General features: G+C 35.4%; 1 protein-coding gene across 1 annotated transcript in view; it reads left to right on the top strand.

Annotated features, from left to right (window-relative positions):
• Positions 1–19196, top strand: part of USH2A (usherin) — an 800507-nt gene that overhangs the window by 136808 nt on the left and 644503 nt on the right. The window contains exons 10-11 of the mRNA XM_005540847.5: positions 3149–3344; positions 6099–6229. Of these exons, the coding sequence (XP_005540904.3) occupies positions 3149–3344; positions 6099–6229 (327 nt within the window). The remainder of the gene's footprint in view (positions 1–3148; positions 3345–6098; positions 6230–19196) is intronic.

The following is a 19196-nucleotide window of genomic DNA, read 5'->3' as shown; positions in this document are numbered from 1 at the left end:
TCATTCAGATATTAAAATTAGCATTATAAATACAAATACATATAATTACCTATTAAAATTCTAAGATGTATTTATTTTAATAAAAGTCTTTATAAAAACCTAGTTAAATCTTATTTATGATTATAAATGTAAAAGTCCTAATTTTTTTTTTTACTTGGCATTATTTACTATTAATGATGTTGAGTTTATTAAAAAATGCAACCACAGACTCCAGTTAACCTACTAACCTATTATATAATTTATCAATTCGATAGGTCAAACAATTAAGTCAGAACATTTAATAAAACTGACAATATATTTTTTATTTTTTTTACATAAAATCCATATTGGTTGTTTTGAAGTAGCAATTTCTTCTTTAAAATGATAAAAATTGTCTATGTAAAATCAATAAAAATACTATAAAAGCTATAACATTATAGATATTTTCATTAAAATGAGTAAAAAGATAATTATGCCTATCACACTACTAGACTATATTAATTAACTATTATGCTGAAAATTCTGGCCAATAAAGTAGGGGAAGGAAGTAAATATAAATGTATATTTAAAATTATGAACTAAATCTTCACTATTTTGCAGGCAAAGGAAAATTCTAATATCTGATAAAATCTTTAAAGTCAATTTAAAAAGAGTATACTAAAGAAAAATGAACAATTTTCTCAAAAAGGACTATATGTAACCAAGAACTAGGTGAAGATTGCTTGGCATTACTAGTATCCAAAGACATACATACTAAAACAGTAAATGACATATTATCTAAAATCAAAATAGTGAAAATGTAACAATTATGGGCCGAACACAAGAAAATGGACATTCTCAGATATTGCTGGTGTGAGTATGAGTTTAATTTTTCTAGAAGGAATTTGACCATATTTAACAAAATGTTTGAAATGTCTATACGCTTTGATAAGGTAATTTCATCTCATAATTTTCTTAAGGTAATACTTAGATATATATCCACTCCCCATTCCCAAAAGAAAATGGAAAAAATCTAAATGTGTAATGATTGCAGAATGGTTGAATGTTATCTTAGAAATATAAGAAATAATGCAGCAAAATACATGATGTTTAATAATACAAAACTATGTAGTAATACAAAATATATGATGTTTAATAACACAATACCCACATATATTCATAATTTTGTAAAGAAAAAATATATGCATATACAAATTTGAAAGAAATTGACTCGTGTTGACATTTTGACTTACCATTTGCTAGTCAAATTACAGTGCTTTTAATTTTCTACTTCCTGCCTTTATTTTATAAAGAATACATTTTTATGTCTATAGCTATACTAAAGTCAGTTCAGTGGAACTGTTATTTAAATGTATGGAAAAAATTGTGCTTTGTCCATAAATTGTATTTATATTAGAAAGTTGAAATAATTAATTATAAAACATATATCCAGGTTTTTTTATTTGTTTCAGTACGTGACAGATCTATTATGTAATTTGAGTAAATTTTTTCTTACAGTTATACAGGCAGTTCTCTCCTTACACAATTCTGATATGCATGAATATCAGTTACCATAGTTTAGTTAAATGCTACCAGTCCTCCAACAATGTAGCTCAAGTATCAGGTAACATTGAATATTACTGTGAGTAATTACATAAACAAACATTGCTGCTGGCTCTGCAGTCCACAAATTACCACATAAAATAAGAGATGCACATTGTGGTCAGTGACCAATCATGTTTATTTTTTTCAAAATCTGTTGGTGATTGTGCACTACACATCTATTATTCAGTTTATTCATAGACAGAGAAGCGTGTGGTTTCGTTGCCTCCTTGTGAGTGATAAACCCGAGTGACACTTTACAAACACAGATATTCAAAAAAGATGAGGATTTGGACAGCAAAGAGGAAAGCACTGCAAACAAAGAAAATACTTGAAGTAAAACTCAAATTGCACCTAAGTGGAGTCATAGAAGAAATACTCACTACTGAGGATTGAGGGATTCTGAACATGTAATCAGAGCTTCTTAGTAAAGGTGAACTTAACCTAAGTGAGGAAAGTGCTTGCCACGAATAGGGTGAAGATGTCCTGGAGGAAGTGACATCCCAAACACTTCACATTAGAGGAATTCTCACAGGTACTTCACAACACTAAAAGTATAAAAGTTAAAATGTTGGAAGCTGATTCAAACTTAGAAAGGAGCGTGGCAATTCACCAAGGCATAGAAAAGATGTGGCCGGGTACGGTGGCTCACGCCTGTAATCCCAACACTTTGGGAGGCCGAGGCGGGTGGATCACGAGGTCAGGAGATCGAGACCATCTTGGCTAACACGGTGAAACCCCGTCTCTACTAAAAATACAAAAAATAGCCAGGCGTGGTGGTGGGCACCTGTAGCTGGGACTACTGTAGTGGTGTAAACCCGGGAGGCGGAGCTTGCAGTGAGCCGAGATCGCGCCACTGCACTCCAGCCTGGGGGACGCAGTGAGACTCCGTCTCAGAAAAAAATAAAAAAATAAAAAAAAATTTAAAAAATTTAAAAATGATGCTTGTGTTCAGTGTGGTAAGTTGTAGGTGAGATGAAGGCAAGCACTGTTCAAAGTACTTTTAGTATTTTACAAAGGAGTAAAACAACTTCTCCAGGTTTTTAATGTTTTAAATTACAGAGTACTAAATAAATGGTCGTTTTTACTGGTTTATTTACTTACATTTATAACTGGCAGTGGGGAGTTTTTAACATGTTGAAGTTTTACAAAGTCTTAGAACTATCATAACCTTTCCTGTTGATTGTTAAGATCACTTTGCATGTTTGTAACACAAAGGATAAACACTTGAGGGGATAGATATCCCATTTTCCAAGATGTGATGATTACGCATTGTATGTCTTTTTCAAAACATCCCGTGTAGCCCATATATACATACACCTACTATGTACCCACAAAAATTAAAAATTAAGAAAAAAAAAGATCATTTTGCATGGTTCAAGCTTGCATGATCGCTTTTACAATTCCACCCTACTATGCCCATAAATATGCTATTTCTGACTTACAATATATTTTTCAAACAAAATAATTGCTGACTTTTTACTCACTGATATGTGCTTTACGTCTGGTGAAAGGCCTAGCCTATCAATAAAATGGAAGGAAATCTTAGCTTTCAGTTTCTTTACTATTCTGATACTTTTTGTTCTAGTGTGATCGCTGCTTGCCTCTTTATAATGACAAGCCTTTCCGCCAAGGTGATCAAGTTCACGCTTTCAATTGTAAACGTTGTCAGTGCAACAGCCATTCCAAAAGCTGCTATTACAACGTCTCTGTAGACCCATTTCCTTTTGAGCACTTCAGAGGGGGAGGAGGAGTTTGTAATGATTGTGAGCATAACACTACAGGTAAGTAGCAAATAAATTCCTGAGTTGGTCTTGGAGGCCTATGTGCTTCTATCTACAATGGATATTATTTTAAATTATGTTATTGCTATATTATTTAAGAATGTACTTTCATACTGTTAAGTTTGAAAACCAAAGCTGGTTCACCAAATCTTTCTATTTCCAAATCACTAGGTAGTTTTCAGAAATAGCACTCTAGTCTTAAACTGTATCTTCTCAGGAAAAGGATTTTGTTGTTGTTGTTATTTTATTTTGTTTTGTTTTTTAAAGAGTTCACACCATTTGACTAAACCACAACCATATTTAGAATAACTCAGGAATGCTTACTTTGAACAAATATCCTTAAAATAAATTTCCTTTTGTCCCCTTTATTGTCCTTTATGTCTGGATTCTCATGTGGAGATTACATTCATTCAGATTTGTCATGGACACTGGTAATCTGAGAATACTCTTTTTGAAAACACTAATTAAATAGAGATCATGATAATCAAAGTCCTGTTCTAAAACTACAAAGCATTTGACTAGTCATTGAAAAATACCATCCTTTTCTTGAATGGCAAGAAATGGCCAACATCTGAATTTGTAAAATATAATAGCATATATCTGATGGGTTTCAAAGTCGTACTCCTAAGCATGAATCCGTTTATTAGCTGATTATTGATAACTTAAATATTACAAGATCTTGGGTAGGTGCTGGGGACATGAAGATGAATAAGACGATGAATTGTCTGTCTTTGGGTTATTGTACAGTGGGAAAGACAGACTATTGAAAGGAATGATTAGAAAGTTGTCTGATGATTGCTAAGATAGGGCAAGTACAGTTGGAGTTAACCAGTTGAAGGATTAGGATGGTGAACTAAGGCTTACAATTAGGGAAACATTTTGTGCAGTGGCCTAGAGGAGAGAGAAATGTGACACCTTTGAAAAACTGGGCAAATGGCTGGTGGTAAGAAGAGATACTAGGAAGGAAGGCAGGGCAAGATCATAGAGAACTCTGGAGCCATGATAAAGCATTTGGCTTTTATCTACAGTCAAGGAGAAGACACTTAAGGGTTTTATATGGGAAAATGGCATAATCAGTTACTTGTTTTTAAAAGATACACCAGGTTATAAAGTGAAAAATGGATTGCAGAGGGTTAGAGTGATTGGTGAAAACCAGTTAGTGAGGTGCTGCAATAGTCCAGGTAAGAAATAATGTCAGAATACATTTCAATGGTGTGGATAGAGAGAAATAGATCCAAAAGATATTTAGGATAAAAAAGTGAGTGTTTTGTGAGCAGAGTGGAGGCAAGGGCAGGAAGGAGAGCCAAGACTGATACTTAGCATTACATTCTAGCTTGAGCAGTAGGCTCAACGTTGGTGCCAGCCATTGAGATAGAAAATACAGGAGGATTGAGATGAGGGAGAAGATGGCAAGTTCTGTTGTGGATATGTTCACTCTGTTTCCAAGAGACATGGGAGAAACTCCTGGCGGCAGTTGGAAACACAGTTCTGAAGCTCTTTTCTTCAAGGAAATCCTCTCGTGATGCTTTAGAGAAGATCAGAATCATTTATACATGTTAGTGACAACTATGTTTATCATGGTTTATAAATGTGTATTACTCCTAGTATTATGTAGTTAAGATTCCTCTTACTTCCTAGACTGTAAGAGAGCTTTGTGAAAGAGATGCAATGAGTATTGTGTATTTAGTTCACTACTATGTTGCACAGCACTTAGCACAGTATTTGGTACATGGTAATCACACAATAAATATTCATTAATTGATAAATAAAAGAGAATTTCTAAATTGGAAGTATAGATTTGGGAGTCAACAGCATATGTAAATGGAAATAGTCTAGAAATATTATAAATCAGTTTAATTTTTAATTAGCCCAATAGTCAATATCTATCAGAATATGAGTTTTCACTTGATTATTTCTGTAGTCTTCTAATATTGGGCCAATTTCAACATTTTTTTGAGCAAATTACGTCATGTTTAAAGGGGAAATTGATAGCCTTAAGTTTTATTTCAGCTTATTTCAATTATCTTATATACTCCTCATGTTAACTTTAGAAACTCCTTGTAGTTTAGGGTTTTTTTATTACATAATATAGCAAGGGAAATTTGCAATTATAAATTACAAACTATAGGAATTACCTGATATATCTAATATGCCAGGCTATTCTAGTGTTTAATATAAAAAGTACTTGGTATATCTAAATATAATGAATTTCTATTTCAATCTTTGAAATGAAAAATAATGGCCACTAACATAATCATTTGTTTTTAATTGTGTTAACTACAGAATAATAAATTATATTAAGAGAAGTCTCCCATTTTACAGGATTGAGTTCCAGAAAAATATTTCCAGTACTACATACCTACTTGCTTCTTATTATATAAGTATCATCTACCACATATGTAGAAATTTCTCATACTGTATTGAATTTAGATAAAATGCCTGGTCCTAGACATAAAGTTTTAAGTTTAGGAACAAACTCTTTCCAAATGTATGGGCCCCTATAAAGCACAGCTTTTTAGAAGTGTGGTATTATATAACAGATGGGAGTTTAATGAAGTAAAGCACAGTTTGTAACAGGTTCATTGTTTCATATGCTCTGGATCACTAAATTGGCAGGTAGAGATGAAAGGTGCATTAAAATGGACGTCCCAAAAATTATAGAATTCCCTCAAAGGAATACAGTCTTTAATTTTGAATTATGCAGCTGATTTTAATGAATTAGAAGTCATAATGCATAACCTTTCCCTGATGCAGGAAGGAACTGTGAGCTGTGCAAGGATTACTTTTTCCGACAAGTTGGTGCAGATCCTTCAGCCATAGATGTTTGCAAACCCTGTGACTGTGATAAAGTTGGTGCTAGAAATGGTAGCATTCTTTGCGATCAGGTGAGTTTTTCTGAGTATTTAAGGTAAAGGATTACTCTGTCTGCCAGAAACTTATTTGGATGTTATTAAACTAGCAGAATTGAAGACTGCATTTACCAGGAAATCCTCTATGTGCATTTGCATTTCAAAGAGATGGTTGTTCCTGTGCAACTTTTAGTATGGACATGAAATATAGCACTAGTTTGGTGGTCCTTTGCATATAAAAAGGCTTATTTTAGTTTTAATTTTACAAATGTCAAAACATCGAAGGGTAGAGGTTCCAAGTAAATTGGGGTATATGTCTTAGAATTATTGGTGAATTAATATTAATACACAATATAAATAAACAAGAATAGTTTCTCCAAAAATTCCATAGAAGATCGTATAGCAAAAGTCACTTACACTTAGAGCCAAATGGAAATTATGATAGCCCTGCTTCTAAATTTCTTAGTCTAACTTTCCCTCTTAAAAGTACAATGGATTTTTTATAATTTTAAAACATTTTTATTACTTACATCACAAATATTGATGTCTGGCCTACATGCACACAGATTCTAACTAACCTCGGTTCATGAATCCTACCTCAAGCAGAAAAACAAGCTTCTTATTTAAGTTGAAATTTTTACCTGTTCTGATAATACTAATAAGTGAAAATTGTGAAAATTGGTAAAGGAGAAATTTACTTTGAAGAATCAATTCAATGACTGTATTAATTTTTAACAATTGTATATTCTGTTATAAATAAGTAAGGCTAGGAGCATCAACCACAATCCAGTTATAGAACATTTGTTAAAAAGTTATATTGTGAACATAATACATACAAGACAAAATATCTTTCTCATATAATTTTGAGAATTCCTTAAAAATTGCTTTCCCAAACAAAAGATAAATATAAACCAAGACAAAATATGGATTCAAAGACCTTCAGAGTAACCATCATGTGTTAATAAGGGGGCATTATATGCTTCATTAGAAAGCTGAAGAGTAGAAAAATTATTAATAAAGACAATTTCTACTATTTTTATTTTACAATATTGAGGGACTATTTTCTCAGAAAGTCATACTACAGTTTTACATATATTAATTAGTAAACTCTGACTATATCTTTAAATTATATCTCATTTTTACACATCTACCCTGAGTTTTCGGCATGGCTATCTTTTGCTTATCATTCAAATATTGATATATTATATTTTGAGATATCTTTGCTGACCACTCAATTACAAAACATTCTCAAGTCTTTTACATCATCCCATGTTATTCTCATTATAGACTTTGTGAAATTAATTTATTTGTTTACTTTTTTTCTCTCTGTCCAACATAAACAGAACAGTTTTGGTCATATAAAAAGCCCCCAATACGTATTTGTCACATAAATGTTGAATGAATAAAGAGAGATTCTCTAAGCACTGGTCTTATAGTTAGATTGTCATTTAAGATGGTCATTACAATAATCTGAGCATTATGTAAATTTTCACTTGCAGAACAGTTTTTCTCCCTGAAAATCTAAGGTCAAGAGCTTTGTTATATAGTATAGGAAGACTGTAAACTATAGTTTTACCTCCGAGAATCTCAGTTATATGTCTAACCTATTTGAGTTACAGTGCATCAGATTTGTCTTTCCATTTCACCATTCAGATCTACAAGAAATTGAAACCTGATTTTTCTGAATTCAAACTTCTATTTCAAGTCCATTTTATAGGGATGCTAGACAACTTTGGGTGGTTCTGTGCTTGTAAATAATTAACAACTGACTAAGAAAAAGAAAGCCCACCACAATCAATTTCAATCTACCAGTGAGGTGTCACTGAACATGGAATTCAGAAGAGATGTACTTAATCTGCTCTTATGAACCAGTGCACAGTACTTCAGCATGCCACTGGCTCTAGGTTTCTTTCTTTAACATCTTATAAAGTGGATCAAATTATCGGATGGAATTTTGAAAGATTGTACCATTTATAAGCAGGATATTAGCTGTAGCTCTTGTTATTTTTTAAGTTGGAGAAGTTTTTCTCTATTCCTAGTTTTTCTGAGAGTGGTTTTTATGAAAGGTGTTGAATTTTGTCAGCTGCTATTTCTGCATCAATTATTATGATCATGTGATCATTTTTTCTTTCATTTGTTAATAAAGTGGAATATATTGCTTGATTTTCAAAAGTTGAACCAGCATTGCATCCCTGGAACAAAACCACCTTTGCGTGTATCTTTGTGTGTAATTATTTTCATATATTGTTAAATTCTATTTGCTAAAATTTTGCTAAGGATTTTACATCTGCATTCACAAGAAATATTGCTCTATGGTTTTGTTTTTATATATTGTGTTTGTTTCATTTTGTTATCAGGATAATACTCTCATAAAATGAATTACAAAATCTTCCTTCCTGTTGTTTTCCTATAAGAAATGCAGAACTGGTGTTAATTACTCTTTAAAGTTTTACTAGAATACTCCATGTATTAGTCCATTTTTATACTGCTGTGAAGAAACACCTGAGACAGAGTAAGTTGTAAAGAAAAAGAGGTTTTTATTTGTTTATTTATTTAGAGACAGAGTCTTGCTCTGTCACCCAGGCTGGAGTGCAGTGGCATGATCTTGGCTCACTGGAACCTCCACCTCTGGGGTTCAAGCTATTCTTCTGCCTCAGGCTCCTGAGTAGTTGGAATTGCAGATGCTCACCACCCGTACCTGGCTAATTTTTTTTTTTTTTTTTTTTTGGTATTTTTAGTAGAAATGGAGTTTCACCATGTTGGCCAGACTGGTCTCAAACTCCCACCCACCTCGGCTTCTCACAGTGCTAGGATTACAGGCATGAGCCACCACGCCTGGCCAGAAGAATAGATTTAATAGACTTACAATTCCACATGGCTTGGAAGGCTTCACAATCATGGAGAAAGCATAGGAAGAGCAAAGGCATGTCTCACATGGCAGCATGCAAGAGAGAAGTGCCGAGCAAGGAACAGGCAAAGCCCCTTTTGAAACCATCAGATTTCATGAGAACTAACTCACTATCATGAGAACAGGATGGGGGAAACTGCCCCCATGATTCAATTATCTCCATCTGGTCCCTACCGCAACACATGGGGATTATGGGAACTACAATTCAAGATGAGATTTGGGTTGGAACACAGCCAAACCCACCTTGGCCCCTCCCAAATCTCATGTCCTCACCATTCAAAACAAAATCATGCCCTTCCAACAGTCCCCCAAAGTGTTAACTCATTCTGGCATTAACTCAAAAGTTCAAGTTCAAAGTCTCATTTGACACAAGCCACATCCCTTCTGCCTACTGGCCTGTAAAATCAAAAGCAAGTTAGTTATTTCCTAGATACAATAGGGGTACAGGCATTGGGTAAATACATGCATTGCAAATGGGAGACACTGGCCAAAACAAAGGGCCTACAGGTCCCATGAAAGTCTGAAACCCAATGGGGCAGTCATTAAACCTCAGAGTTACCAAATGATCTCCTTTGACTCCATGTCTTACATCCAGGGCACGCTGATGCAAGAGGTGGCTCCATGGCCTTGGGCAGTTTAGCCTCTGTGGCTTTGCTGGGTACAGCCTTCCTCCTGGCTGCTTTCACAGGCTGGCATTGAGTGTCTGTGGCTTTTCCAGGCACACAATGCAAGGGATTGGTGAATCTACCACTCTGAGGTCTGAAGGACAGTGGCCCCCTTCTCACAGCTTCACTAGGCAGTACCCCAGTGGGTATCTGACCCCACATTTCCCTTCCACATTACCTTAGCAGAGGTACTTCATTAGGGCTCTGCCCCTGCAGCACATCCTCTGCCTGGACATCCAGGTGTTTCCATACATCCTCTGAAATCTAGGTGGACGTTCCCAAACCTCAATTCTTGTCTTCTGCACACCTGCAGGCCCAATATCATGTGGAAGCTGCCAAGGCTTGGAGCTGCCATTCTCTGAAGCAATGGTCTGAGCTGTATGTTGACCCCTTTTAGCCACGGCTGGAGCAGTGGGGACATGGCACAAAGTCCTTAGACTGCACACAGCAGGGGGTCCCTGGGCCAATGAAACAATTTGTTCCTCCTAGGTCTCCAGGCCTGTGATGGGAGGGGCTGATGAGACATGCCCTGGAGACACTTTCTCCATTGTCTTGGTGATTAACATTTGACTTCTTGTTACTTATGCAAATTTCTGCAGCCAACTTGAATTTCCCTCCAGAAAATGTGTTTTTCTTTTCTACTGCATTGTCAGGCTGCAAATTTTTCAAACTTTTATGTTCCGCTTCCTCTTTAACATTTACTGCTTAGACATTTCTTCCACTAGATACCCTAAATCATCTCTTTCAAGTTCAAAGCTCTGCAGATCTCTAGGGCAGGGGCAAAATGCTGCCAGCCTCTTTGCATAGCAAGAGGGACCTTTACTCCAGTTCCCCACAAGTTCCTTATCTCCAGCTGCGACCACCTCAGCCTGGCCTTTATTGTCCATATTGCTACCAGTATTTTGGTCAAAGCCATTCAACAAGTCTCTAGGAAGTTCCAAACTTTCCCACATCTTTCTGTCTTCTGAGCCCTCCAATCTCTTTCAAACTTTCCCATATTTTCCTACCTTCTTCTGAGCCCTCCGAACTGTTCCAGATTCTGCCTGTTACCCAGTCCCAAAGTTGCTTCCACTTTTTTGGGTGTCTTTACAGCAGTGCCCCACTACCCGGTACTGATTTACTGTATTAATCCATTCTCACTCTGCTATAAGAACAAACCTGAGACTGGGTAATTTATAAAGGAAGGAGGTTTAATTGACTTATACTTCCTCAGGGCTGGGGAGGCCTCAGTAAACTTACGATCATGGCAGAAAGGGAAACAAATACATCATTCTTCACATGGTGGCAGCAAGGAGAAGTGCCAAGTGAGGGTGGGGGAAGTTCCTTATAAAACCATCAGATCATGTGAGAACTCACTATCAGGAGAACAGGATGGGAGAAACTGCCCCCATGATTCAATAATCTCCACCTGGTCCCTCCCATGACATATGGGAATTATGAGAACTACAATTCAATATGAGATTTGGGTGGGGACACAGTGAACACATATTGCTCCAGTATAACTATCTCAGATTTCTTTGGAAACAGAAATAATTTGTTATTAATTCAAAATAAAATACTACATATATTTGTGCATATATATATGTGTGTGTGTGTATATATATATATATAGAAAGAGAGAGAGAGAGAAAGAGAGAGATACAAGGAAATGAGAGTCACATTACCATCATTAGGAATTTAGTGTTACTAGAAGGCAGTTCAGAATTACCTTAAAATTCCAAAAGAAGACATTTTGAAGAAAAACTTGTTACTCAGTTCTGTCCAAGCTATGGCACCAACATGAGGTTAAGATTCTTTTTGTACTGATAGATGGTCAAAATATTACCATTCATAACCCCATATTAAAATATTTAATATGCAAAGTGAAAAAGGAATGTAAGACTGGGGACAACGTTAAACAAAGGAAATGACAAATAGCTATGATCCAAAGAAATAAATACATAAGTCAAAATATATTTTCAAAGTATCCATTGGTCTTTATGGTCTTCAAGGATAGTTTCCTTACATAGGTGTTTAATAATTCAATTTTATTTAAGATCAAATCACAATTTTGTGTTTTGTACTGAATAATTTTCATGTGAACATAATATAGTGAGTTTATATTAAATATAAGGTTCAATCCATAGTCAAAGGATATATGACATAATGGCTGTAAAATGAAAGATAAATGCTATAAAATTGATTCTCTATAGATGGGTGGATAGATATAAATTTAGAAATTATGAATAAAAAAGAGAAATAGAAAAAGGTAAATATGCATTAATTTCTCTAACTTTCAAGTAGAAAGTCATTAGCTATTAATTAGGTATGTTATTTAGAGATATACAAATAACAAGTAGAGGGCGGAAAATACTAATATATCCAAATATTTCAGTGAGAAACTAGATGCTTTTTTCCTAGGATCAAAAGCAAGATCACAATATCACCTGCTATCACTTCCACCTAACAATATACTGAAAGTTCTAGCCAAGAAAATGAAATAAAAAACATTCAGATTGGAAAAAGAGAAGTTATTTGTATCTTATAGATAGAAAATCCTAAGGAATTAATTCAAAAGTATTAAGACTAATAAATTCAGGCTGGGCGCAGTGGCTCATGCCTGTAATCCCAGCACTTTGGGAGGCCGAGGCAGGCGGATCAGGAGGTCAGGAGATCAAGACCATCCTGGCTAACACGGTGAAAACCTCGTCTTTACTAAAAATACAAAAAATTAGCCAGGCATGGTATCGGGTGCCTGTAGTCCCAGCTACTCAGGAGGCTGAGGCAAGAGAATGGCGTGGACCCGGGAGATGGAGCTTGCAGTGAGCCGAGACCACATCACTGCACTCCAGCCTGGGTGACAGAGCAAGACTCCATCAAAAACAAAAAACAAAAAACAAAAAAAACCAAAAAAACAAAAACAACAAAAAACTAATAAATTCAGTAAGGTTGCAGAGTACAATATCAATAAACAAAGATCAATTATATTTCTATATATTTCCACTGAACAATCTGAAAATAAAATTAAGAAAAATTCTTTTAAAGTATCACCAAAAGATTAAAATATTTAGAAAAACATTTAGTAAAAGAAGTGCAAAATTATATTCTGAAAACCATAAAACATCGCTGAAATAAATTAAAGAAGCACTAAATAAATAGAATGACACTCAATGCTCATGTATCAGAAGACTTAGTATTATTAAATTAACAACACTCTCCAATTGATCTATAGATTTATTGTAATCTTTGTTAAATGCCCACCTTACTTCTTTGCACACATTGGCCAGAGGATCCTAAAGTTTGTATGAAATTCATGGGACTCAAAAACGTCCAAGATAACCTTGTAAAAGAAGAGTTGGAAAACTCACCCTTCCCAGTTTCAAAATTTACTATAATCAAGACAGTATGGTACTGGGATAAAGATAGACATATACACATATTCACTGAAATAGAATTGAGAGTCTAGAAATAGGCCCTCATATTTATAGTCAATTGATTTTTGACAACAGTGCCAAGACAGTTCAATGGAGTCGTTTTAACAAATGGTCCTGGGACAACTGTGTTTTTATATGCAAAATAATGAAGTTGGACTCCTACCTCACCTCACATATAAACAAAGTAATTCAAATTAAACAAAATATTGAATATAAAAGCTAAAACTATAAAATCTTGAGAAGAAAATATAGATGAAAATCTTCATGTCCTTGGATTAGCCAGTGGCCTTTCAGATGTGACACCAAACGCCTAAGAAACAGAAGAAAAAATGTATAAATTGGACTTCATTAGAATTAATATTTCAGAGGACACCAACAAGAAAGTGAAATAAACAACTCAAAGAATTAGTCGCAAAGCATATAATAAATATGTTATAATGAAGAAAATATTTGCAAAACATATATCTGATAAGAGGCTTTTCTAGTATATATGAAGAACATGAAGTGAATAATCAAAAGACAAATAACTCAATTTTAAAATGGGCAAATAATCTGAATAGTTATTTCTCCAAAGAAGATATAAAATGGCCAACAAGCACATAAAAATATTTTTGACATTATTAGTCATCAGAGAAATGCACATCGAAACCACTGTGCATGCCCACTTCCCAAACAGTGGGATGATAACAACTTAAACAAAACAAAACAAAAAAACAGACAAAAACAAAAGTTGGTGAGGATGTGGAGAAATTGGAGTCTTCTCACAGACAACTTATGAGAATGTAAAATGTGCACCGACTTTGGAAAATGGCTTGGTGTTTCTCAAAATATTAAAGATGGATTACCATATGACCCAGAAGTTTCACTCCTCTGTGTATACCATATATCCTCATAAAATCTTATTGGTAAATGTCAATGCCACATTATTTATAACAGTCAGAATGTCCATCAACTGCTGAATGAATAAATAAAATATAGTATAATCACACAATGGAATATTATTTTACATTAAAAAGAAAGAAAGTACTGGTACCTGCTACAAAATTGACTCAAACCTCAGAAATTAGAGTAGGGGAAGGAAGAGGGACGAAGAAGAGAGAAAGCATGTTTTGTTTTGTTTCCAAGTGCAAAAATATATTTTAAATATATATGGAAGGAAAGACATGCTTTAAAATGTTAACTTTTTTCGTTTTAAAACATTTTTCCTTTTATATAAACTTTTTTTATCTTTCCAAATCTGCTTTATTTATGACTTTTATAGTCAGAAATAAAGGAGAATTTTCATTCAACCTGATATATAGCCAGAGAGAATTACACATAAGAATAGGAATGTGAATAAGAATGATAGAACTGTTTTCTGACTTTAAAACCCGACATTGTTTATCTTTAAATCACATTCATATGTTACCTTAATTTTTATTATTTTCTCATGCTCCAAGTACAGAGACAAAGTTTATGGATTATCATTACATGTGGAGATATTGTGTCAAGTCTACCTTGCCTAAATAATGTTATAAAAGATTTCTAAAAATGTTTCCAGACATTGTCAATAGGATAACAGAACACACACTAAAGAAATTGTCAACAGTGTCAAAATTATAAGCTGCAAAATTGAATTCAAGGACATTTAAAAAAATTCATGCAATTTCAATCCTTAATAATATTAGGGAGCACAAAAGGAAATTAGGCCGTAGTTCAAGTTTCATTTTGTTATAATAACTCAGGAATGAAGCCAGCCCCAAATGGCCTGAGTGACTGTGTCGTGCGCTCTGTGTTCTGGAAGGGAACTTTCCCTCTGGCACTTGTCATTTGAAACTCTATCCAGTCTCATAAAATATGGCATGTTTGCCTTATTCTTCCATAAGAAATGTTGTAATTCTTCCTTATTTGAATGCCAAAATCTTGAGAGGGGCATAAAGTAATGCTCTGCATCACTGAATCCTAAAAATACTAATGCCAAAGTCAAGACACAGAGAACATCTAAGGCACAGTACTATTATTAATAGGAGAGAGGAAACTGAAGAGTAATAATGATTATTGAGGAGTAACTAACATGGAATCCTTGGATCCCTTGGGTTACTATGTGGGTATACAGTTTATGTCTGTATAAATTGAGTAGGATACAATTTATGTCTGTGTCATACAATTGTTAAGTCTGTGTATTTTTCTCTTTTTTTTCTTTTGTCTCTATTTTTGAGGGTGAGAGCTTTCAGTACTTTAATCAGATCCAAAAGGGATACATGAACCAAAAAAGATGATAATTACTTCACCATGGAAAAGAAGTCTGTCTTATAATTAGGCTTGGTTATTAGTTCAGGTACACATAATGTGAGTTTTCCAGGATGCCACTGCACTTCCCTCTTGTTTGCTTGAACTTAATGCATGAGTTACTTGATATGCATCCTGAGTTGGAGGTTAACTGTCCTTTTTCATTTCCTCATCTAATGTGACTTAAGTTCAGATCAATCAAATAGAGTCCCAGGCCTAGATGATGCCTCTTCTGTACTTTGACGTATCTGGAGAAGGGTCTGTGGATCCACACCTAAAGTGCATACATCTAGAGATCTCAGTCTGCTCCTGACCCAAGGTGGGAGTGAGCTGTTTGTCTCCATCCTTTCCCTGCACTGACCCCACTCCTCCACATATTTGCTGGTATTCCCAGAGTTCCTGCTATAGCCACCTCCACAGGTGATGGTGATAAGGTAGGGAGACGAGTCAAAGTCCCTAGCATATGGCCTGACTCATGTAGAATGCATTCAAGAAATATTGTCTGAGTGCTTTCTTATTTGAGACTTCCTTTTTTCATCCCTGCTACCTTCTCTCCCTTTTACTTTGCTTGTTATTGGGTTGAGCTGAGGAAGCCATGGGGGTTCAGCCACCATAGTCAAGATGGTGGTCGTCAGCTAGAGTAGTCGTCAAACTTTTAATGCACATGTGACTATCCTAGGTATCTTTTTAAAAGACAGATTCTGATTCAGGAAGTTTGGGGTTGGGGCTCAGATTTTATGTTTGTGAAAGTTCCCAGGTGATGCAATTGCTGCCAGTCTGTGAACCACTTTTTGATAACCAAGGAGTCAGAACACTGTCTATCAAAGACGTGTAGACCAAAGAAGCTGAATGTAGATGGGGGTGGGAGAGGTGTGAGTGTGTACTCACGAGCACATGTATACACTTGGTCAGTTATGGGTTTACTTTGCTCCATCCTCTGAATCTCATCTTAAAAGCAAGTGGTTTTCCAAGTTGTCCAAACTAAGTTAAGCTTGAATTGTGCCCTAGGCTCTATCTTTAAAATTAGAGTATATGACCTAATAGTCATTTTTAAAAGGAAATAAAAACAACAAATAAGGGAATTAAAAAGTTGCCTGAAAACCAAAAATATAGTTATAATTATATAAAAAGAGAGAAGAATAGCAGATTGTACTGCTCAGCAAAGCATCAATAGGTTACTGCAATAGCACCAGAACAGAAAGAAATGATGACGAGATATTTAAAAATAGATTAATAAGAAAGGAGACTGAGGTTGAAATGAATTAGATGAAAGGGAAAGGCATCAGTGAAGGAAGCATTTCTAGGTCTGACCTATGGAAGATGGAATAATAAGGAACAGAGACCCTACTCATGAAAATTGATTGTTCTACTGAAGTGATAATTTTAAAAAAATACATTTAAAGTTTGAACAGAATATACTTTCTCTGCATAATGTACCATTTTTTCTGCAGTTCATTAATGATGTCCCCTCTGTTCAAAATTAGGTATTTGTCATTAATTACCATAACATGTCCAAAAGTCATCGTGTGAACTTTCCTGAAGAATATTCTTATATTTTGTATGACTCAAATATTAAAGTGTACAAATAGAAAAAAATAATTAATGCATAAGTTTCCTTAGCTTATGCGAAACCTGACCATGAATAGTACAATCCATGGATATCGGATGTATACACTGAGGTGGTGAAGGATGTCAAAAGAGGGGAGTTTTCCCAGAGCTTCAATAGAGACATAAAGGTCTTGGCACAAGCCACATGGTCTCTCTTTTAGAGAATTAGGGAAGTTTAGTAGTAATATTTCTCATAGAGCTGGTAAATTGAGTAATATCCGATTATTCTGAGATTGTAGAGGATGAGACTTACAAAGACAGGAACAAAGGTCCTGGGGTATAAATGGCAAAAGAAGGGAAAAATTAATCTTAGTTGGGAGTTATCCAAGAATCAAGGTTGTGACAAACTGCCTGAAAGTAAAATAGATGGAGGTGTAACTGAGATGAGGTCTTAGCCTCCAGTTTATGTTGAGTTCCACATGTTTGGACACATCTGACATCTTCTTGGGAACAAGCTCATTGCAAGGGTCTGGGTATACAAAATTGGCCAAATACTAATACCTCAGGCATTTAAGACTAGATTCGATAGCCTTAAATAGCCATAATAGCACTAGCAGAAGCATTAGGTAGTGACTGGATGTTGGAAGAACTGATTTAACTAGTAAGTGCAAGATAAAGTGATACAGGGCCCATTGCATTGCTACCAATAGCAACATAGTTAGAATAGGCTAAACAGATGTAACAACCCCCCATATATCTAGTGACCCAAACAATATACAGGCTCATTTGTTGCTCATATAACCTCTCCAAGAGAACTGTTCCTACTTCCTTGTTGGATCTTCTCTTTATGACAACTCAGGGACACATGCTCCTTCCATTGTCTGGATCTGCCTTTAACTAGGGAAGGAAAAGACAATGTGGAAAACAGCTTCCACTTTTAAAAAGCTTTGGTCCAAAAGAGGTGTGCATCCCTTCTGCTATCATGCCATTGATAATAGCTAGTCACATTGCTAACTAGTTACATAAAGGGCTGAAGACATGTAGTCTCTAGCTGAGTAGCCACTTTGAAGCTACAGTTGTATACTATGGAAGACTATGGAGAATGAGTGTTGGTGGGGAGTATGTTATCTCTGCTCAATACACATGCAACAGAAGGTAGCCCAAGAGTGAAAGGGCATTCTCTTCCTTTCTACACACAGAATGGGATAGCTTCTCTTTAATGAGGACCTCTGAGAATAGAGTACCTCATCAGAATCTCAGGGGTAACAAGCCATTAATATTGGTGGAAGTACCTGCTTGGAGGTGGACCCTGTAATAGCAGTAGATGCACCTGTGAAAGCACATATAGCAGCATGTGTCAGCAAGAGAGAATTGGATGTGGGAGGAGAAACAGCTTGTGCGCAAGGTGAAAAGATTTGCTCATGAGCACATGTGACAGAGAAGCCCCAGGAATAAGGAAATGAGAAAATAGTTACTGCCCCCTACATGTTCCCAGAGGAGGGGCTGGGAGAGAAATTAAGCATAAAGAGCATTAATTGCATAGAAGATGCTGAGGGATCATAGATTTGAAAGCAATATCAAAATATGGGTATTTTAAGACTTTCAGCAAGAACAGACACCATAGGCTGTATATAGTTTCTTGCAGTTGTGATTAAAGGGTGAAAACAACTTTTGTTTAGATATGTAGGTAGATAAGTAGGTAGATATAGATATGAGAATAGTAAGTTTGTTTAAACAAATGATTCATTACATCATAGTGACTCCTTGTGCTTTTTGATAATACTGGCTGATATGGTTTGGCTGTGTCCCCACTCAAATCTCATCTTATAGCTCCCATAATTCTCACATGTTGTGGGAGTGTCCTGGTGGGAAATGAATGAACGGTGGGGGCAGGTCTTTCCTGTGCTGTTCTTGTGATAATGAATGAGTCTCGTGAGATCTGATGGTTTTAAAAATGGGAATTTCACTGCACAACCTCTCTCTGCCTGCTGCCGTCCATGTAAGACATTACTGGCTCCTCCTTGCCTTCTGCCATGATTGTAAGGCCTCCCCAGCCATATGGAACTGTAAGTCCAGTAAACCCTCTCCTTTTGTAAATTGCCCAGTCTCAGGTATGTCTTTATCAGCAGTGTGAAAACAGATTACTACACTGGCTTATTGAGGAACAGAATATAATCAGCCTCCTTCATTCTTCATCTACT

Source organism: Macaca fascicularis, chromosome 1, assembly GCF_037993035.2.
Source record: "Macaca fascicularis isolate 582-1 chromosome 1, T2T-MFA8v1.1".
Lineage (NCBI taxonomy): Eukaryota > Metazoa > Chordata > Mammalia > Primates > Cercopithecidae > Macaca > Macaca fascicularis.
This window is presented reverse-complemented; position numbering and strand designations above follow the sequence as displayed.